The sequence below is a fragment of the Corvus hawaiiensis genome, chromosome 22, assembly GCF_020740725.1.
Source record: "Corvus hawaiiensis isolate bCorHaw1 chromosome 22, bCorHaw1.pri.cur, whole genome shotgun sequence".
Taxonomy (NCBI): domain Eukaryota; kingdom Metazoa; phylum Chordata; class Aves; order Passeriformes; family Corvidae; genus Corvus; species Corvus hawaiiensis.
Window position 1 is genome coordinate 4,830,220 of NC_063234.1, and position 23,914 is coordinate 4,854,133.

The window sequence follows — 23,914 nt, forward strand, 5'->3', positions numbered from 1 at the left end:
TTTTCTAGCCTTTCAGGTAAAACATAGGCACACAAATTCCAGGTGCTAAGATAACGCAGATTTAGGAAAAAAAAATAATACAGCCTGCAATTTACCAGGTGTTGCTCATATATGTGCTAAATATGCTTTTCATTACAAAATAAAACTCAGTGCTGGAATTTCAGTTTGTATTTGCTTAACCTATGAAATACTGTTCAAAATAACTAATTGTGGTGCACTACAGCCCCCCCTCCCCAATCTCAAATAAAAAACTTACACAATAACTGTTCTCAATATCTGACCTTGTTTCCAATGTGAGTTCCACAGTCAGCTGCACTACCTGTAAGATCAGGCCCTACATTTAAAGTTTAAAAAAATTGTAATGATACTTCTTAAAATATTATCTTAGTTCATCTGTAACCTCCAGAGAATTACAAAATGTACATATTCCCATGCAACAGGAATTGATACATCTGTGCTACAACTGTGAATACTTCCCTTTTATATCTACTCCCTGTAACTAAAGGCTTTATTGTGATTTTGGCCTAAAACGTTAGTCAAAATGTCAGTTATATAAGGCCACGCGTGGAGGCACACGCACTCTGAAAAACCCTGCTGCTGAATTAGTCACGGAAAAAATAATGGATGTCTGGTCTGACATATATATTCACAGAGGGAATAATGCGTTTATACCACCCGAAACTCCTGTCCCACCCTCCCTCCTCGGCCGAAGTCAGCCAGGAGCAGCCATTCCCACCGCCTGCGAAATTCCATAACCAACAAATCGGCCTAGAAACAACAAGAAATTAAAAACCGCAGGGAATAACAGGACCGGAATTCTTCATTTGGCTCGACTGACGTACCCCCAACCCCGGGCTCAGCCTTCCCTTCCCAAAGGATCCCGGCGCTCCCGGGCTCAGCTCCCCCTTCTCCAAAGCGGGATCGCGACGGCCCCGAGCTCAGCTCCCGCCTCCCAAGGAGAGATTGCGACGGCCGTGGGCTCAGCCTCCTCTTCCCAAGGAGGGATCGCGGCGGCCCCGAGCTCAGCTCCCGCTTCCTAAGAAGGGATCGCGGCGGCCCCGGACGCCGCTCCCTTTCCCAAGGAGGGATCGCGGCTGCCGCGGGCTCGGCCCCCGCCCCACGCGGGATCGCTGCGGCTGCGGCGGCCCCGCGTGTCCCGCCGCCGGAGCGGGACGTTCCCCCTTCCCGCGCCGCTCCCGCCGCCTCTCCCAACTTTTCCAGCTAAAACTTCCACGTTCCGCCCGCGGCGCCGCCGGCCGGGCCGGGCCCTCCCCTCCCTCCTCTCCCGGGCTGCGGAAGGTCACGGCGGCCGCAGGTCGGGTTCCCCCGCGCGCTGGCGGCCGTGGGGCCAGTCCGGTCCGTACCTCTGCGGGCCTTCGGAGAGTGCCGGCGGCTGCGGGCGCTCGCTCGCTCCTCCTCGATCGCGGCCGCTATCGCCGGGTCGTCCTCGCCATTGTACCACACCAACAGCTCCTCGCCCGCCGCGATTGGCTGCCGGGACACAACACAGGGCGCGCGGCCAATCAGCGCGCGCGTTGTTGGCGGGGCGGGGAGCGGCCGCGGCGGCGCCCACGGCGCTGCCCCCGCCGAGCCTCGAGGGCGCCGCCCCGCGCGCCCCCTGCCGGGCGGAGGGCGCAGCGGCCGCCCCGCCCCGCCCCCGCCCGCGCCGGAACCGCGCTGGGTCACACACGCACAGCACAGCACCCGAAAACCCTCAGAACAACAAATTTTAAAACACACACAAAAAACCGGAGAAAAAAGTCACAACCCCCCACAAAAATTCACAAGAAAATCTAGAAAAACCCCACAAAAGTGACAAGAAAAGACCAAAATAAAAGACAACCTCGGAAAATGACAAAAAAAAAAAAAAAAAAAAGAACAGAAAAAAATCACAAAAGAAGACAAAGTCAGAAAAAAAAGACAAACAAAAACACAAAAAAAATCCTCACCAAAAAAAAAAAAAAAGAGAAAAATCATGGAATGTTAAGGGGTTGGATGGACCTTAAAGGCCATCCAGTTCCATCCCCTGCCATGGGCAGGGACACCTTCCACTGTCCCAAGCTGCTCCAAGGCCCGTCCAACCTGGCCTCGGACCAGGGGTGGGGCAGCCACAGCTTCTCTGGGCAGCCTGTACCAGGGTCTCACACCCTCACAGGGAAGAATCTCTTATCATCTAACCTAAATTTCCCCTCTTTCAATTTGTATCCATTGCTCCTTGGCCCATCACTACAGTTCCTGACAATACAGCGGTAGTATTAATAGTTACAGTTAATATTAATACAGTTATATAGTTAATTATTAATACAGTCCCTGTACTAACAATTAATACACAGTTGTTATATTATTATTATTTTTATAGCTGAACCTTCCAGCTGTAATGTCCCAAATTGTGGTTTGCCTCAAATAGTGACACCGATTTAAATCCCACTGCTCACTTCTATGGATATTCACAGTTAGTTCTTTTCAGAGAGCAATCAGGTTGGAACAAACACACCTACCTTTATACAAGGCATTAAATAACATTAACTAATTATAATATAATAATAAGTAACTGTTCAGGCAGCCACTAAAGCAGAGATCTGGAATAAAATCTAAATATCCAGGAAAAGACTGCGGGAGTGTGTTAACGGGAATACAGATAATTACAACATGTTCAACACATCCACTTGATTACAAAAATCAAGGTTTGCTTGCCATTCCAAATTGATCATTTCTACTCTTTTTAATCAAATAAAAAACCAAAAACAAACAAACACCACCCCCACCCCCCCCAACTAAACTAGTCAAATGGGCATCACTGCAAATGCTATTCATATTCCCAGCACTGGCAATAAAAGAAACTCTATCGATCACTTCATTTCACATGCTCCTTAAAGTATCATCAGACTCAAACTAGTAAGTCCCCAAGTTGGCAGACTAAAGATGTATTTTTACTCACTTTTTAAATCTTCCTCATTGTTTCTTCATTTCCTGAAGCATTTTACCCAAAACCAAGAAAAATTTAAATGCCTTAACTACAGTCTCCCTCCTTCAGGGCTTAATGAACATGGGGCTGGTGGAGACCAGGTCCTATTTTTAGTCATTACATCAGAGCAAAGGGTGTCCTCAGACTATTATTTCCAGTCTGAAGCCAAAGGGGAATTTTGTCTCAAGAACCAAAGTAGGATTTCTTTCTTCCACAGCCCATTTTTTAGTAGGTCTCACAGCACATGATAAAGGTGATAATTATCATCATAGCCCCAGACACTGGAACAACAAGAGATGCAAGATCCTAACAACTAAGGGAAAAGTTTAACTTACAAGCAAAGCCTATGGTTTGGCTTCCTTGAGTTCCAGAGGCCTGATAGGATAAATAGTGGCAAAGTTATTTGCATGGCCTTGTAGCTGGTGAGCAGCAAGGAATGCAGCAGAGCTGTCTGATGCAAAAAAACTCTTATCATCTAAAAAATATACAAAGCCAGAGCAAAGATCTGGCTGAGATTTCAGGCAATGCAAACACAGGGTGGTAACAAGCACATAATTTGTTGGCTGCATGGCTGGAGCTAACGTTCAACTTGATGAATTTAGTTTTATTGTGACTGCTCTAGAACCTAAATTAAGCCCTCTAACCTTGTACTTCTAAAATGAGATGCAGCAGCAGCTTCAAAACCAGACAATTAAAGCTGCTCCCTCAGTAGCAATACAAGAGAAGGACTACACTGAGCAAGTGCCACTTGTACCACCACTCTTCCTCGTGATACCCTCTAGTAACAACTCCAAAACCCAACCTCCTCCAAACTATTCCCTACAGATCCTTGGTGTAGCAGTGTCAGGCTGGAACAGCCTGGCTAAAAGAGGTATGAATTTTGAGAAGGTTCATGAGGTTAATAATTCCCACACACTTTTTTGTGCTTTTTGTTTTAACTGCAACATTTAACAGTCCTTAATCTGAGTATTTTCCATTCAAAAGGCTTTCGGTAAGTTCAAAATTTGTTATTTTCAGAGTAATATCCTAACAAGTTATTAACTTAACCTAAGTGACCTAAGAGGCTCTAGCACAGATTGCCTAAAAGTCAATTATTGTGCACTTTCAAGCACTGCAATGTGTCTTGTACAGACTGAGATGGACATTTGCCCGCCCAACCTTACCAGAATACCTATTTTTCACTACAGACGCTGCATTGTACTGTGATATTGTGCTTCTGCACCTGGGTGTGGCCTCATCTGACCAAACATAAGCAAAGTGAACATTTACTTGTGTGATTCTTTCACACTCTATAACCCAATATTATGTTGCTTTCTCCTATGTAACAGGGAGGATCTTGAGTTATTATAAACCTGTTTGGCAAAACACTCATCCATAATCAAATTAATTTCATTTTAATCAGGGACAGTTTCATAGCCAAGCTTCTTTAGAAGACTTTTTGAAACTGAGTTTTCACTGTATTTTACTTTTTCTAGAATTCAAGTTCCGTCCTGTGTGCAGAACAACACTACACAGCAAGCTCCTCTCATGAGCAGAGGCAGGAAGAGCTGAAACTGCATCATGAGTTTAAGCCGCTCCCCTGCAATACCACAGCTCTCACACAGGCATCCTGGGGAAAGCAGATGCAAAGCAGCTTACAAATACCCTCAGCCCTTCAGTAAAGATGAAGGGAAGATAGAAGAGGACAGCATTTGCTTGTGCTCACTCAAGTTCTATTCTGTAACTATTCATTGAGAGCAGGGAACAGGGAAGTTAGAGCTCTACAGTTCCGAGGTGGTTCTACACCAAGCAAACTTGGACTTTGTTATCTTAGCAATGACTTAGCTTGGAAATCAGCCTGTTTAACTTACAAATTAAAAACCTACAAAAAGCTGAAGGAAGCCTTGGGAAAAACAAGACCCCATGACTATACTTTCAATGCTTCAAGGTAAAGCAGAACAAAAATACACACAAGCCACTAGAATTCTCCTTTGGGGGTAAATAAAATCTGTGCTGTTTATTTGTTCAGCAAGTGGAACTCCCCTAAATTTATGAATTATGATAAAGATCAGGAAAGAACCATGTGTTGATACCTGGGCTGGTAAATTTACAGCAGGTTTGAAATGGCAGTGTAGAGACCCTAACATTATATGCAAAAGGACATTTAAGATGTTCTTTATCACATGCCTTCCTTTGTCTTGGTTAGCAGTAAGGTGTGACTAGGATAAAATTCATCAAGTTGCAAGAGACAACAGTCAAAGGAACAAAAGGATATTCCAGTGCTGAGACAAAGTATTTGTTATTCTGTCAGCAGTGCTCAGCCTCTTCAAGCAGTAATTTTCCAAAGTGCAATATCATGCATCAAATAAACAGATTTTTAATACATGAATGCTTGTCTTTGTCAGAACTAAAACTTTTGCAGAAAAGATTCAAGGAGAAATTTAAAATGTCAGAACGACTCCAAAAGCACACTTACATTAATGAGCTAGTGAGACTGTGGGCAAAGGCAGAGGAAATCCAAAATAAAGAGTCTAGAGAAATCAAGGCTGGCTACAGAGACATATTGGGAGTCTGCCCTCTGGGAATAAATACTGCAGAGAAGTCAGTAGTCTGGCTGACAATAGTGAACCTCTCCTTGAATGCCATTAGAAAGTTCAGAAAATGTTTAGAAGGTTTTTTCAATCTAGCTTGAGTGACCTAAAATTTAACATTTACCTACTGCTGTACTGCCCCATAAACTTCAAAACTGCATGGGATCAACTCAATCTTTTCTTAAGCAAATACCAGTTACTAACAGATATTGTTGGCCTCACAAAGGAAATGGAAGGAACGGCAATAGTGCAAAAACAAGGCTGCATATACCCAAAACCCCCAAAAGTATTTTAAATTAAAAAAAAGTCAAGCTACACACACTCACTGCTAGGAGGTCTTGATCAGGGATTCAAGAAATACTTTAAAGCCACAATATTCTTAACCTAACATGCTCCACCACTACAGTTAAACCATTTTTTTCTTGTTTTGGGAGATAAAATGCTCCAGGAACTACATCATTTTCCCTGCCTCCCCCTCACTCCCTGAACAAAACTGAAATGCTGTAAAACCATGAAAAATAGTTTCATGGAGCTACCCATAAAAGTGTCTTGACAGCCAAACTTTGTCATAAGATGCACAGACCATAAAAACTGATTACTGCAAAAATGTCCTCAGCAGAAAAAGTATTGGTATCTACAAAAATAGCATAATATTTATTTCATATACGCTGTAGTTTTTCATTCTAGTTTATATCCAATTTGGTGCTACAGCAAATCATTAGCCAATAAGATAGACTTACTGTTGAAACATTCTGTAGTTTAACAGTAAATCTTAATGTCAAAGGTATTGGCAGATAAGAATTTATACCGATGATGTGTAGCATTTGCAGTGTTTGAAATATATTTCATAAAATGTTTCAAACTCTGTTTAATGAAAGTACAAAGAAAAAAACTTTTTAATAAAGCAGAGTAAAGAGGTTAATAATAAAAGATAACAAAGTAGCAGCTGTTCAGACAGTGATACCTTTAAACTCTTGTAGTATATGGTCCTGTTGATCTCCAGAGGAAAGAGATTCTGCTCCTTCCCTGAGCGGGCCCAGTTTATGTAGCGGAGCCAGTTGCCCTTCTCTGGGTCAGTGGCATCCACACACATCCAGCCCAGGTTTGGGTAATACACCTGTGAGAGAGACAGCAGACAAAGAGACACCTGCTCACACCACTGCACTAAAACACTGCATTTCACAGCTACACAAGGTACTTGGTATCACCCCAGGCCAGAGACAACACAAAGGGCACAGCAGAGCCAGGGCTGGAGTGGGCAAAGTGTTGCTGCTCTTCTGCAATCTTTTAGAGAAACTGCTACAATTGGAAAAAAACCCACCTGTGGCCTGCAATCTCATCTCTGAAGGCTCTGGGCTCAAAAGCCAAAATCCCTAAAACATTTTACACTTTTTCTTCAGTTTGGCAAGCCTGAAATGGTACTTTAGATTTTGCATTTAGTAAAATTACTGATTTTAAGATATGAAGGCCACAGAGCTTTATTTTTACCATCTGAGGAATTGGAAAAAATAAAAATAAAGAAGCTAGAAGCATTTGCTTTATTTGGAAAGATATGGGGAAGCATACTTTAATCTCTTTTTAGGGTATAAAAGAACATTTTAACCTTTCAGAAATCTTGTGACCACCTTAAAAAACTGGCCACATCAATAAAATTCTGCATGTTCCAAGATGCTGTGTAAATTCTTTGGTTTCTGTTCTTGGGGAAAAGGCTGACACCTACTCCTGGTTTACATTTCCAGGCAACTTGCAATAAAGCAAGAAGGGGACTGACACCTTCACTATTTTCTGATGACAGGCAATTCTGCTTCTCTTTCAAGATACTATACATCTCCCACTCTTCTTATAATCCAAGTTAGATACCTATAAGAAGAGCTATCAGTGGGTATTTTTCCTTTTCTGTTTTTCTAGAAGTCCAAAAATCTACAGTGTTGTAGCTTTTTATGTTCTGATACTGTACAGGTAATTCCAAGGCTTTTCAAACCGTTCTCCAATTTCAATCTTACGTACACTTCCACAACAGCTTAGAAAATCCTCTATTTAATAAATTCTTTTTTTTTTGTGCTGATAATACTGTTGATTTAATGAAATAGAATTTTATCAATAAAAGTGAAGTTTTAATAAATATACCACAACCATCTTATAGTTTTCTTTCCAAGCAAACAGAAAATATCTCCCTTACTTAAATGACATTATGAAATCCAGCATGGATTTCATCAGCTGACTTTGTAAAGAATGTTCACCAGCACACCCAGCCCTTGCAATATGAAAGCATAAAGAACGTCCCAGATGAGACTGCAAAAGCAATTCTTTTGGTTAAAATGGAAGAGGAGAGCCAAAGAATGCTGTGGGAAAGCTAAACAGTTATTGAATATATGTATAAATGTAATTACTGATTACTTTCATACATATATATATATATAACCTTACTATATTTTTATGTTACTTTATTATAGGTTTTCCACAAACCAAAATACTTTATTGCTTTTCTAATTTACAGAACATTACAGTCTAATTCACAGAATATTGTTTAAAGGCCTTGTGCACTGTGAGAAAGAAAATAGCTCCAACTCCTCTCTATAACATTGTGACTTTAAGTGATTCCTGTACCCACAATAAAACCCACTCAGCACAGCTGTGCCAGTCATTCTGAACCAGCATTTCCCTCCCTTTTCAGACACTTGTTCTCATTTTCCCAACTGTGGCTTTTCTCCAGTAGAAAAGGAAAATATGTTCTCTCCTCAGACACCACAGGCATACACTGTCACACACAACTCATTTTTTTTACAATAAGCCTCTGGTATGACAGTTCAAAATCTTTAAAATTGACTGGAGATGCCAGTTTTAGAAGCCTTACTTTTTATTCATATTAACTTGACTAAAGAAGCAAATGGAATGCTTGTGGAAAAGGTTGTTCCCCAAGTTGAGTCTCCATATACTGAACTGCTCCTACACACCACCATCCTTCTACAAACCACATTTTCCAACAGTTGAGATTCTGGACTGGTTTCAGGTATTGGCATATGGGACCAACTGCTGCAGTCTCATTTTAGCTGGTTTTTTTTCTAACTCTAAAATCACTATTAAAGCAACACACAATCACTCTGGAATCTAACAAGGGCTCCCATTATCACCTGCATTGCAAACTAGGAAACTCTGAAACAGCTCACTCGCAACTATCATTTCTCAACACAAACTGAAAAAATATCCACCATGAACATTCAGCACTGAGAAACACAATTGTAAGGTCAATAATTTACTCGGCTGATTCAATCTCACCAAATGTTCCAGTACCAGATCAAAACTGGAGATACCTTACGCAGCGGAGTTTGTAATAGCATGAGTTCAATGCAACAAACATTATACTTGAAAACTTTATTGCTTTTCTAAACGGAAATTTGCATTTATGGGAATGTCCTAGATCAGTTCCTCTGATAGAGGTTAACACTAAGCTCTGTGCATGTTTTCAGGGTTTTAGGGAGTTCCATTTTTGCAGGCAAGGGGACAGAAGGATGGATGACCATTATCAGTATCTTTAGCCTAAAAGTCCATGTTCCAGAACATTCTATGCCACAGTTCCTCCATCCCTCCCCTCCTTGACTATTCACTTTGATAAAACCATGTGCTGTGTTTGTCTTCAGAAAGACTGAAGAAGTCTTTGGAAGTGGTGATGAACTGCCTTAAGGACACTGTAGATGGGATTCAGCTCCAGATTATGACATTTACACTTTGGAATCTACATAATATCCAAGGTCTCCTGACTACCAGTGGAGCTTCCAGAGCAGTTCAGCTGCCCAGACAACACTTGCTTCAAGGCAAGCCCAGCACAAGAAATACTGCAACACTTGAGAACTCTTAAAAAACTCCAAAAGCTGGTTTTCAAAGAGCAAAATGAGGAGTGATGTGGCTTCCTTAAGAGATTCCATATCCTCCTAATTTCATAAGCAGTTGACAGCACTCAGTTGCACTCAGGATTCAAGCCAACAAACCAAAGATCAGCAAAAAATTCTTAAGGACAGGTGTGATCCACACACAGCATATAAAAAATACAGCAATTTCAAACAATGCCAATAGTTTATAAAGCTTTGTAATTCAGAATGGTTGCTCCATCCAAATGTCTACAAATAACTGTTAGTAATGGCAGTAATAGATAGCAACTACCTTATATCAAGTCTATTTCTAAAATATCTGGAAAAAGTAAAAGCTAAAAACAAAATATTGACCTGGCGACAGGCCCATTTTTCCATTTACAGGCTGTTTCTTACCTCCCACATGTACACATTGCTCTTAACTTGAGATCTTTTTTTCTTGTCACCAACGAATGGTCCAAACTTCTTGCCTTTCAAAATTGACTTTGTTGCCCAGACACCTGAGGAGACATGTATCAGGAGTTAAAACTAACCTAAGTTATTTCAGGCAAATCTTCTACTCACAATTCGTATTTCTTAAGATTGTTACATGTGTCTCTCGGACTGGGGAGCTGTCCACTCTTCCCAAGAGGAATTATTTCAGACAAATACACCAGACATCATCTCTACCCAGCACAGGAGGGATCCATGCTTTCACAGCAACTCCAATTTATGTGAGCTACTGTAAAAATCTTCATTCTCTTTTCACAGCTGTAGCACTCACCAAGCCGAGTCTTGTCAACAGCAGATGGGAAGAGCCTCACGTCCTCAGGAAGGCCCCTAAGCACGTGCTCAGGAACATCATCCAAGGTCTCCACAGCAACAGGAGAGTCAGCTGTGTTCTACAAGTCAAAAAGCCAACCACCATTAACAGGCAAAAACAACTACACAGCAGGTGATCAACCCACACGAGCTTCAAAACCTTCTGACTTGCATCAAAGTAAAATTTCCAAACTGAAGATAATTCCACATATATTCATTAGCAATCATTTATTTCCCTTTTTCAAAGGATGACTTACAGGCATAGTCAGCCTAATCAGTCCCCCAAAATCGAACTAAAATAGTTTCTCATCTTGCCTTAAGTGACCAAGTACCCCTTGTGAGAAAGACTAAAAGGTACCTTCAGGAGAAAACCAGACCCAAAGTTCCAACAAGTGCAGACAATTGAAAAACCCGGAAAGTTATTTGCTCTGCTGTTCAAAGTGAGAGTGTTGCAGTAAATTAACTACTCCAACGCAGACACTAGCACTTGCACTTGGGATACACCATCTATTCTACCACAGTGTAGCAGGATGCTCTGCCTGGAGTGGGGTAAGACAATGCCCTATTTGCAAAGCTATCAGTGGTGAATGGAGGGGGGTGGAGTCATGCTGCTTTTGGTGTTTAATAATGCTAAAACCAGGCAGACTCATCAATCCCAAAATTAAACATCCTGAGGGTTAGGAGAAGATGTCGCAGAGCTGATAAAGTACCCGAGAAAGGAACAAACAAGTGATACTACTGATAACCTGCCTAAAGCCGCTGAGCTGGCACAGCTGCCTGGGGACACCTGACTGACAGTCCAGCACTTCATCCTAGAAAAGCCCAGGCCCGCTTCTGAACAGGGTCTTCTGACACACCCCTTCTTGCAGTGTGTGTGGGGATTCCTCCCTGGAGGGGTGACGCCCCCCAAAGGCATCTTTAAAGCTCATCCAGTGCCACCCCTTGCCATGGGCAGGGACACCTTCCGCTACCCCAGGGTGCTCCAAGCCCCGTCTAACCTGACCTTGGACACTGCCAGGGATGGGGCAACCACAGCTTCTCTGGGCACCCTGTGCCAGGGCCTCCCCACCCACACAGTCAAGGATTCCCTCCTGATAGCCAGTCTAAACCTACTCTCTGTCGGCGTGAAGCCATTCCCCCTTGTCTTGTCCCTACAGTTCTTGGTGATTAAAGTATGTGCATGTCAAGTTTACTGCTCTGCAACAAAGAGTATAAGCTAAAAGCAGCTTTTAAAGAGAACAAAGGGATTTAAATAGTTATTTCAGTATCATAAATGTTAGTCACATTTCCTACATCAAGCAACAGCTCAGAACTTTAGCCAGCAGCTTATAATTAATATAAGAAGTTTTAAGATATTTTTATATTAAAGTTTGATAGGCAATATAAAACTAATAAATTATTTACTGCCCAGTAAGTGATTAGTTCCATTTTAAGGAGCCTCCAAGGTTCAATCTTATTTTTATAGTACTGTTCATACTGTTACTACTCACACTTGTCATAAAACAACCTGCTCCCTATTACCTACTTACAATTAACAAAACACTATTTCTGATAGAAATTACCAAAATTTCAAAGTTACAAGAATGCAAAGTTTCCTATAAAATGTGTCTACATTCTGAAAGAACTGTGCTTGGTGAGAACTAAGCCTTTATTGAACCACATATCCTAAAAAAACTCCCTGCCCTCTAACATGGAGCTCTAATCATTCTGGTCAGGAACAAACACTGGTGGTAATGGCAGGAACAACTCTAATATTAAGGATGTTACAGTTGAGCTCTGAAACCATTTCTAGGAGAGGTTAAACCGAGAAATTTGTCCAAATAAACTCCGATTTTTTGGAAATTATTCTGGCTTCTACCTATAAAGCAGAGATACAATAGTAGTTTTCATATACTGACTAATACTCAGAGTATTTTCCAGTGAGTACTTTTGAAATATGCTGAATTTTGAATATACTGGAAATGTATTTTAAAATGCAGTTCAATATGCTATCAAATTTCATGGTTTTTATCTCTAAAGCAAAAGAGATAATGCTTCTCAGCCTTTGCTCCTCAGCACCCAGTCTTCGTCAGGGTGCTGCTATGGCAATGATTCACTACGTTCGAAAACCCAATTTGCTGAGTAGAGTTACAAGAACAAATCTGCCAGTTTTAACTGCAACAATGAGGAAAATGACAGAACGGGAGTTAGAGCAAGGTTATTCTAGTGCTGCCTTCATAAGCCTTAACAGCTGCACAGAGAGCTCCCGGAGAGCTATTTGTAGGGGAGAAAGACCCCCAAATTGGAAACTATGGAAGGGAGAGAATGCCAGAAATCCCTTCCCGTCCAAGAGTGAAGACACCAAGGAGAAATACTTATTCATTAGTTAGAATAGCTGAAGTCTATTCAAAGCAGAGCAAAGCTTTATTTTGCTCTTTCAACAACCCAAAAGGAAAAATACTGGTGAAAGCAGCCTGATTTTCAGACATCTGTTTGCCTTGAACTGATATGCATGAAGCCACGTCTCAGCTGAAAAAGAAACGTGCTCTTCTCAGCATATCAAAGAAACCTAAACATCTTTCCAGTACGTTACCCTAGGATTTCATCAGGGGAGAACCGAGCCTATTTTTCCCAGTGGTTTCTAACAAATTATATACAGACATAGAAGAGGGTGGCTGACAGCTCTCAGAATGGTGCACTTCCAGTTTGAAGCTAAAAGCAGGATGGTTTTTTTGGCTAGGTTTCATTTGGGGGTTTAGTTTCCTTGGAGAGTGTTGGTTTTGGTTTGGGGTTTTGATGAGCAGTTAAAAACCTCAACTGCTGATGAACAGTTAAAAATCTTAAGCCTGCAAATAATTTTTAACCTATCAAAGCTGAAAAGTGAGACTCAACTGATTCAGACAGAAGTGTACAGCACTGTGATATATCTTTGATTTTCCTGGTATATTTCTTAATAGTGACACCTCCTTTTAACCATAAATATCCCCAAACTGTTCTACCATTTAAGAAGTGTATTTGTATGGAGTAGTATACAACCACAACTTTACTGTGCACCTACCTGCATAAATCAGAGATTAGCAGGACATTCAGAGAACACTTAAGACCCATCCAACACTTGTCATATTAATGGATTTCATAAGTACTAGAAAACTGGATATGGCCTTTACACAACAATACATTTCACACCTCAAATGAATGGTAATAAGTAATCAAATTCAAAACAGGAAAATAAACAATTTAGTTCAGTCAAATCAGTGCAATTTCTTTTTATTTGCAATTTAGATGTAGCTACTTGAAATTTTTTCCAGATCACAACTTGTCCCCAAGCAATGTCTGTCTACCAAAAAGAAATACTGTATTTCAATCACTTTTCTACCAAGACTTAACAATCACATTTAGATTTATTTTCCTGTTTATAAAATTCACCTCTTGATAAGGGTAGAGCACTTGTGCATGTCCTACAGCCAACTTTTGCATTTATCTGAAGCCTTAACACAGTACTTTTCACTCCCTCCAAGGCTGCAAGTTTGAATACAAAAACACCTAAAGCCTGTTTCACTTTTAAGCTTCTTACTCTGAAGTTAATCAGAAAATTACATTCTAGCATTTAAATCAGCCGGTATGAAGTGTCTTTAGAACAATGCCAAAGGATCCTATGAGGGCTGAAGTGGTGCCTTAACTGAAACTTATCCTGTTTGCATCAAATCCAGAGTTCAGACACTCTGACGGTACCTTTTAACACATTAAGCAACTTTTTACGCCACTTATGAACTAATTGCACTTATGAACCAACCACAGAATAGTCCATAATGTTACAAACAAGCAGAGTAGAAAAGGCACCTGCAACAAGTATTTAGAGGTGGTCAGAAATTGGAGCGAAAAGGAAAGAAACCATCCTGAACAGTGCAATGAATGACAGATAGCCAGTCAGTATCATATTAGGGTGGAAACAGCATTAGGAAAACCGAGAAGATAAAGGAAAGCATGCCACTGAAGAGGGAAGGAAGAGATGGCAGAGAAGTTAAAAGAGGTAGTTGAGGAAGAGTAGTTGTGCCAGCTAGCACAGGAAAGCAGAAAGGTCTCTCCTTGTCCAGGCACCTTACCTGGCTACCCCTCTTGGTGCCACAATTTCACACCATTTGTGTGCTTGAAAATTAAAGAGGTATTGGAAATATTTGAAATAATCATTGAAAAATTCAGAAGGAATGGGGGGAGGAAGTTTCAGTACAAGAGCAAGTGTCATTTGTTCCCGTACTCCTCAGCACGTTTTAAGTAACTGCTCATGCTGTTTTCCAGGTAGCAACCAAATTCCTTCTACTCTGTCTTAGTGCAGTCTGAAATGTAGTAAATGCTACCAATCAAACCCCATGTTTGCTTGGTGTTTTTAAAATAAATTATTCAGCTATTCTGACAAATTAATTTACATATTAGAGGAAGATCTCCTTTTAAAAGAGGACACATACTGCCTATCCTGAGACAGCAATCTTCCAAGAAACCCAAAACCATAAATTCCAACAACAGATGGGGTTTTTCTTAATCCTCCTTCTCCTTACAACAAGAAGGTCATATCAAAGTATTTATGAAAATGTTTTCCTTTACTACTTCAAGAGTTCTGTGGGATAAACCACAAAACTAACAGTCTTTTCACATAAAGAGAATCAACACCAGAGCAGTTAGTTTCAGGGTCACCAAAGTCACACCAAAAGCAGAGACAAGCAGAATCAAAGAAATATGAGAACAAACCACTTGAAAGATGTTTGGCATCAGGCAAAAACATTTCTTATACAGACCTGGCACTACAACTTGTCAACAGTGAATGAAATGACAAGGGCACTGCAAGAAAAAACACCACAGGGTTGATGCTAAATACAAACTTAATACGAATGGCAGGCAAACAACTAAAAGCCATATGGGCTCCATGTGCTTTGGAAACCAAAGGTGAAAGCCAGAAACACCAAGGAGGACCCTAACCTGTTGTAAGAACTCCCAGAGGAAGGGTCATCTCACCCTTTAATTGTAAGATGACACACACCACAGCACAGCATAAATGAGATGATAGAGCAGTCATATATCCAGCACAGAAATCTGATTTAATTCTAGAAACAAATCAGCATGGAGGAACACAACAACAGACAGGCCATGACGGGACATGGACACATAAATGGGAACGAAACAGTCGATAACAATTACAGATTAGGATCTACAATTTTCAGAGTTTTAGTAGAATCCAAAGCTTATTGGAATGACTAATAAAGCAGGATTATTCCTCAAGCAGAGAGAGCCATAGGCTGCTGGCTTCATGCCACTGAGTGCATCAAAACAAATCATACAGGTGAAAAAATTTCAAGTCTCAACAAAAATTTTGAAGTAACAGTTAACCCTGCTCCCCAAAATAGACTATTAATGCTTAAAAGTGTGCTAATGCAAATGTCATTTCTATTTTATATATATAAATTATATTTGTCTATAGATATAAAACAAGTATGTATTTTTACAATAAGTATTTCAACACTCTGATAGAGATTATATTTTGCTTTTTACCTTTTTAATATGTACAAACATATTGAAGAGTTTTTACTTTAAATCAGAGAAAAAAAGCAAGAGGAAACATCCCACCAACCCAATCTGTGCTGTAATTACTTATGCATATACTTCTATGACTTCACAGAAAACACACTTCAGCAAATGCTAACTGTATTCAGGCCTGCTGCTGATCAAATAAGGATAATAAAAGCACATGCTGGCTACAGGCACTGAAGTATACAAAGCATTTATAAAACTCTGTATTGTGGTTGTTTCTGACTCACAAAGCTTCTGTTCATGGCTGACTTTTTCAGCAAAGTAAAAACGGCTTTCCTGCAGTGTGATATCCTATGATCACATGCCCATGCCAAAGGGGCTTGGTAAAACCAGCCAGAAAGAGAAGGACTTGTGAGAAAAAATTGAGGCAACACATACTTTTTCTATATCTCTAAGTAATACAGCTGTGTGACAGACAAACTGATGGACTACTTGGATAAACAAACGCAGAATAAAATGCCGATTAGAACAACACCCTCCAGTCAGGATACTCGTGACTCCATACAGCAAAGTGCTGCTCCACAAAGGAAACATGCTTTCCCAGTCTCTCCACTTGGTTCCAGGAGATTCCAGAAAAGTGTGAGATTTCCCAATCTATAAATTTGTGGCAGACTGTTTACTGCACATTTGAAAAAGGAAAGTGATTATAAAAAGATTTTTAAAAATGGAAGCCTTCAATTTTCAAACCACTTTTATAAGGAACTGAATTATTACGTACAGCTTCAGGAGGAAATAGAATTTTCTGGAGAGGCGTTCTTAGAAGAGGTGCCAGGAGTAATAACTTATACACTGCTAAAGGGAATTCACAAAAACCTCGAATCCACGAAATAACAGACATCTCACAAGCATACACGCTGTAGAATGGATGATTATGAAATCTAATGCAACTGAAGATTTTAAAGAACATTTTTTTAGTGGATGATTTACTTTTCTTATTAATAATTAACTGTTCTAAGTATTTTGATAAAGTCTTACATTTCTACTCACCTGATTCATTTTGAATTCCTGCTGTGTTCTGAAAAGATACACACAACAAAGAAACTCCTTTGATTACATGAACCCTAAAAAGAAAAACAGACAATTGTAATATGTACCCGTGTACAAATTTACATTGAACTGAAAGTACACACAGAGCTGTAGTTTCTCTTTCTAAATCATCTGTAGAAAAGGAGCGTTTTGCTTCAGAAAAAATCTGCTCCGAGCTACAGCTTTTTTATTACAGCTCAAATGTGTCTGAATAATCTCAAGATGGGTATCTAGCATTAATCTTTTTCCCACTTTAAACGATGATGTAACAGATGTGCTCAGGTAAGATTGTTCCATTTGTTTTTTATAGTAAGTTAGTTTGCTCAAGATTGAGTACTTTTAAGAACTTTAGAAGTCAGATCTCTTTAGAATTTTATATCAAAGCATTATGGAAGGCCCTATGTGGTTTTCAAATTTAAAAAACGTACGTATTGAGTCTCTACTCTTCCATATTAGAAACAGGAAAATATTCCTTAAAATTGAGCTGTATTGAGGTATTTTATTACACTAATGCATTTTACATTCCTTTTTAATAGAAGCCTGAGATTTCAAAAGGTATCTGACAAAAATTCGTAGTTTGAGTAGGCATCAAATTTGGAAACTCACAACTTGAGGCAAAACTAATCAGAACGATGCCATATCTAAGGGTCAAGGACATCAACTCACTTCCTTTCTTTGTCAACACATACAAAACAGCCTTTTTTGCAAATTAGGCCAAAAGCACTTTTAGTCCCATGGTCATACAGAATTTTCAATAAATTAACGTCCCCATTTTTGGAAGTTAACTGGTCCCTCTTCACTTAAAGCACTTTATTCAAGTACTGCTATTTCTTCCCTGTCTTTAGTTGTCCTGCTATAACAATGATCAACTGAACTTTTTTACTAAGTAATCTGCATAAGTACTAACATTTAATTTAAAATAAGTTCAAGTAAAAATCTACTCCAAATAAATGTCACATAATCCCTCACATCTTTGCACTGAAAGAATTCTTAATGCTGTGCAAAAGTGACAACACTGCCAAGCATCATTCAAATATTACATTGCTTAAGAAATCCATAAGAAAAGGAAAAATGTCCTTGGAAATGATATTTCTGTTGTATACAGCTCTTCCAGGATTAACTCCTTTTGTCCCGGTGTTTCCATACTACGTGAGCATTTAAACAAAGAGCTGCAACATCTGTATTTCAGTTCCAGTTTTGCAACTGATTCTGTGGGATTTAAAGTTTGCCAGCAGAGACCAGTTACGGGATAAGGAGCTCCATCTGAACAGCTTGTACACATCCAAAGAAAAGCCTTCCTTCTGGAATGCATTATTACTAACTTCCTAACTTATTTCAGTGTTGGAGTCAGTATAAACTTCTGTACTTGAGCTGAGGCCTGAACATCAGGGGAAAAACCCAGCACTCTTATTCATTGTTCATTGGGACAAAACCCACACAACATCGTTTTATAAATGAAATATTTTGTGCAGCAAGAGAGGCGTCAAATAATTTCCTAGTATGAAACTCAACTTATTTTTAGTATCAAATGTCTCATTTTTCTATACTGTTAGAATATTTTCATACAATTACTCACATAAAGTCAAGAAAAGCAAGAACCTTTAATGGACACAGGAGCACAGCCTGAGGAGCACCAGGCCATGGCACAAGTTTATGTTGTTATTATCTCCACCTGCCTATTTCTACCTTTTCTCCTCCCTCTCACAGAAGATCATAATTCCCTCAATACCACAGGCTTAGCTGTTTACATAATCACTTTTGATCACAAATCTGGAAAGAAATCTAGGAACCCAAGTGCAGGAATTGCCCATGTAACAGTGGTGAATGACAGTCCTCTGAAGCAGACACCTCATCTCCAACACTGCACACTTAGCCCAAAGCTCCAGATATACACAGACAATAAGGATTTAAAGGACTGTCTTACAGAAGCAAACATTGAACACCATCACTATCCACCACTAAATGTGTAGAATCTGAGACAAGTAAATATCAATAAAGTGACGGGCTGCAGAGTTAAAGGGAAGTTCTGTCAAGCTGAAAATTTCCTCTAAGCTGAACTTTCTTAGCCCAGTTATTAAATAAATCACTTAAAAAATGTGAAAAGCAGACAAAATCTTATTTTGTTTCATTTGAGCAGTAAAAATACACTTTTCTTCTTTTTCATATACTAATACAAAATTATTTTGCTTAGAATTAATAGTTAACAAAGAATTTTCAAAACAAAAATAATGATATTTTTACAAATTTTGTAAATATTTTATTCAACTTTTATACAACTGGTTGTATCCAAGCCTCTCAATGGTATTTTTTACAAGATGACAACAAATCTTAATATACTGATGTAGTTAAACATCCACACAAGACAGTTTAGGCAGATTCCTAACAGACTGTACTATTCTATATTCTTTCAACTACCAATTACCAGTGGAATCACTTGAGCATAAAACAGAATTAGGGGAGAAATTAAATTTGTAGTAAACCAAAAGCTTCAACAAGTATTTTTAAAGCTATTAATTTAAAATACACACTTCATATTAAAATTTTATACCTGCAGTTCTGCATTTTTTTCCTTCTTCCACATCACTTACTTTGTTAACAGTGAACTCAACTATGTGGAAAGCAAGATTAATTGCACTGTAAAATAAATAAAATTAATACTATACACAGTCTTGTGTACAGCCACTAGTTTTCTTTCTACCAAAATGAAACATTGTAAGAACAGAAGCATCTGTAACAGTAAACTTGGGGTTTAACTTTTGGTACACAAAGTTCAACAAACTCAAGAAATTATTAAGTGAATTCTACAACTGCTGCCCAAACATTAGTTCCCAGCACAATCACTGAGTACCAACAAGGTCTTTACTCTTGTCACTGCAAGCAGGAACAAGCTCTGGCTCCGTACACTAACGAATTCCCAGGTACACACAGTCAGGTCCTGTATGCAGGATTTCCCAGGAAAGCCCCGAAGAAAACCATGCTGCTCTGATGTGTCACCAGGGGAATCTGTCATCTATTAAAGGCACAATGATGGCCCCATTAAATCAGTTTTAAAGTTAGCAACTTTGAAGTCCACAACTGCATCAGTACTTTGAAAAAGTCACTCAGCAGCTCCATCAAATACAGGTAACAAGTATTTTCACCCAACCTTTCCTCCAAACTCAACAGCAATATAAACTATTAAAGACCTGAATATTGTTAATAACATCTACCACAGTGAACTTCAGCCATTCACTGAAATCCCTAAGAATAATAAAGGTTCTATCCCAAAAGTGAAGCATGCACACCAGCAACCCAAATTTTCAAAATTAATTCTAAGAAAACATTGCCAAGTCATATTGATTTTAAACTACTACTTACTTCTATATCTCATGAGTACAAAAATACTACACACTTACTCAAGACATTAAAGCATCTGGGAAACAAATAAGAGAAAAGATGCAGTAGATCATCTTATCTTAGAGCTTCAGAAAAACTTATTTTTCTGAAAGGCTCAGTTTTAGGCAACAAATTATATTTATTCAGGTAAGAATATACAAGACATTTGTATTTAAGGAAACACTGTGGTCTCTAAAACAAAATGCTTAAAGCAAAAAGTATTTTGACGTTATTTCTGAATCTGTGCTTCAGAATTTTAAATATTCCACTAGAAAACCTATAACTTCTTAGGAATAAAGTCTGCAAACAAAAGCAAGTAATTTTATTCAAAACCAGCATTGCAGATCATCCCTTTCCAACTCAATCAGACTGAAACAGACTAGTCAGCATTCCTAGATTTTACTAAGTAGACTATCTTCTGATTTTATAAGCTAGATTTATCATTGCTGTATGTGGGGGTTTTTTAAATCCCAGAATCAAAGAGCATTTTGAAAGAGAATGCTGCTTCCAATTCAGAGAAAAGAAAAACCAGGCATGAGAGTATCAATCCTATTTTGGAAGCTGAAAATGGGACATGCATTACGTCACTGCTCCAGTAAAAACATGTTCATTAGAGAACCAGGAACAACTTGAAAGTCTCCATGGCCTGTTTTCCTAATGACCGGGGTTCAGGCTGGGATATCACACAGCTCTTGGCTTTGTTTTAGTTTCTAGCTGCAGCACATGACCATTTTTTAAACATCAGGACATCTATATGTTTTCAATTCAATATTGAAATACTCTCATCCACGAATTTTCCATGCATTAGGTGAAACAAAGCTTGCCAATTTAAAAAAATAAAGTTTTTAAAGATTAAAATATGCATGTGACAGGGCACCCTGTTTCTATTGACAGGCACTTAAATGCAAAGACATTTTCAGCTACCCAAGGCTGCCTGAATAAGAACAGAGAAAAAAAGGGCAGACAATGATTTTCTAAACACTAAAATCTATTACCTATTGTCCAATAGGAAAAAAGGCTTTGCTTACTGCCACGTAGCCAAATAAGCTGTTATACCCCAGGAAGGTTTATTCAGGTAACCATGAAAATAAGCCAAGAAATTACCAACACAACACAAACCCCAAGTTTCTTAATCAAACATCAACTAGTCAAGAGAAGTCAACAGAAAATAACAAGTCTCTAACAAATGCAAATATGCAGAAACACCTTTCCAATCTTCAGATATGAGTGCACTTTAATTTGACTCACAAATGCAGTAAAACCCAACGAAAATTTTCTCAGGTAAGTACTCTGCTGATTTACTACTATGTGAAAAAGCCGATTTCAGTCATTTCCTTTTACAACACAGGACTCATCCTCCCACTTTTGACTACAGCATGTTTTATACAGAGGCAGAGAAGAAATATTTTTCAGCTTATTCTCAGTGGAGAAGAAATACATTGGTAAAAGAAATTATGTCATTTGGGGGGTTAAGTATCAGGATCATATCTGCCCTTTCCATGTTAACAAGTTCAACAGCAAAGATATTGCAGAACTTTAAACAGATTTGCCTTGTCTAAACCACTCCGAACTTCTGTTTTCAACAGAGAGACATGCAGTAAGCAGCATCTCCCTTTAACCCACTTTATATTACTTATTTACCCCTAAGGATCAAGGCTTTTATGTGTAAAAGTGAAATGGGGATATCACTGCATTACAGGATGGACTTCCAGAGCCATTTCAGTTTTTACAGAAAAAGATGTTCTCCTTTACTTCCCGTCCATTCTCAAGAAAATTTTCAATAGTGAAAAATGGATGTGTTATACAAATGCACAGAAGTACTGGAACATTCTTCCCCACCTTCCATGCTGCGCTGGTAGAAAGCTGTTCTTTGGATTCCCATAAAACAAGCAACAACTCAGGAATCTCCAAACACCGTACTTATCATGGCATTTCTAGCAAAGATACTGTATTCAAAGTAATGATTTGCCCTTCAGTTAACATAACTAGGGTTTCACTGTAAGTGCCACATTTTTATGGTCTATGCCATGGACTGTGGAGGCACTGCTGTCCCAGAAAATCCTGGGACCCATATCTTTGAAAACCAACAGGTACCTCCACATGGTTCTCACTGCTGTCTCTGCAAGTCCAAAAGTGCTTTTGTTTCTTAAAAGTCACTCCCTCATCTATCAGTGATGCAGATCTCCATCTGAAGAGTGCCAATGCTCTCACTGATTCACCACCATGCTTTTCCACAGTTGGAAATCTCTCTCTACACCAAGGAAAGCAGCCCTGAATTCTTAATATGCTCATCATTTTTACTGAAATGTGGTAAGTGTCATAAGACAACAATATAGAATCATGGAATGCCTTGGGCTGGAAGAGACCTTAAAGCTCATCCAGCCCCACCCCCTGCCACGGGCAGGGATACCTTCCACTATCCCAGGTTGCTCCAAGCCCCATCCAACCCACCTTGGACACTGCCAGGGCAGTCACAGCTTCTCTGGGCACCCTGTGCCAGGGCCTCCCCACCCTCATGGGGAAGAATTTCTTCCATGTATCTAACCTAAACTTCCCCTCTTTCAGTCTGAAACCATTACTTCTTGTCCTATCGCTACAGTTCCTGGTGAGGAACATAATAATTATATACCATGCTGCTGTACCTCTCCAGTTCCCCTAATCTATTTAGTATATTTGAATAAGCTGGAAAAGACTTTGCATTCAAATAACATGCTCAAAGTCCAGAGCACAGACTAGGAACAGCAAACTGGGGCAGCATCAGAAGCACAAGCAGCCCTGCTGTTCTCTAGAGCTGTCCACTGCTGCTCACTGAAATGTGAAATAAGAAGAGTAGTTCTCTTGCCACTGAATGATCATTTAACAGGTGCAGCTACACCACCTTATCTTCCCTCCTCAACAGCTGAAAACAACTTAAAGTTTTCTTTACTGCTTCGGAATGGAAATTCTACAGCTTCATATGAATTTGAAACCACTGGAAACTTCACTGAATACTTCAGCTACCTGCCCATGAGATGGTTATCAGCAATGCTCCACAGGCTGCTCCGGCTTCAAATAAAAAAATGCACTTAAGATACATCTCTTGAGCTGTTCTAAATGTCTTACATGAATTTTTTTCATCTCACCCCAAATGTTTTTCCCCCCACGGTACTACTGCACCACCATAAATTATTCTCCGACTTAGGAGAATAATTCATAGACGGACATTTGCAGTGAGGGAACCAATTCTGGAATTAATTTCTTCGAGCCCTGCTCACCCAGCTTGGCAGAAGGCGAGCCTTGGGGCCTGCGAAGTGCCAGAACTTCTGAAGACAGTTTGAAAGAGCAGAGTTCTCTCAGCATCGGGCTGGCAGCGGCCGGAGCCAGCCGACACTTCCGAGGCAGCGTTTTCAAGATAAAAAAATTGAAAAAGCCGCCCAGGGGATGGAGCATCATCTTCCAACCGGCCTCTCTCGCCATCCTCCGCCCTCGCTTCCCCTCCCCGAGGCGCTCCCGCGTCCCGCCGGGCACAGGTCCCGCACCTGCCGCCGCTACCCTCACGCCCCCAGCCGCCGCCTTCCCGCGGACCCCGGGGCGGTACCACACCCGCAGCAGCCTCCGCGGGCCCCCTCCCTGCGCCGCCGGCTCTGCCCGGCGCCCGCTCGGCCCGTCCCGGCTGCGCCCGGCGGGTCCCGCCGCCCCCCGCTCACCCGGGCCCCGCTGGCGGCGTAGCGGCCTCAGCGCCGGCACCGTCCGGGCGCCATCTTGTCTCCAGC

At 40.2% G+C, this 23,914-nt stretch overlaps 1 protein-coding gene across 2 annotated transcripts in view; it reads right to left on the reverse strand.

Moving 5' to 3' along the window:
• The window catches only part of PRDM2 (PR/SET domain 2), a 65,474-nt gene extending 41,560 nt beyond the window's left edge, over positions 1-23,914 (reverse strand). Inside the window, exons 1-6 of one of the 2 annotated variants that reach the window (XM_048326122.1) lie at positions 23,849-23,914; positions 16,749-16,822; positions 10,165-10,282; positions 9,798-9,901; positions 6,500-6,652; positions 1,365-1,491 (exon numbers count right to left, since the gene is read on the reverse strand). In XM_048326122.1, coding sequence (XP_048182079.1) covers positions 1,365-1,491; positions 6,500-6,652; positions 9,798-9,901; positions 10,165-10,282; positions 16,749-16,757 — 511 coding nt within the window. In that variant the 5' untranslated portion in view covers positions 16,758-16,822; positions 23,849-23,914. Of the gene's footprint in view, positions 1-842; positions 1,006-1,364; positions 1,492-6,499; positions 6,653-9,797; positions 9,902-10,164; positions 10,283-16,748; positions 16,823-23,848 lie in introns of those variants that run through there. The other variant, XM_048326123.1, reaches the window with a different exon arrangement.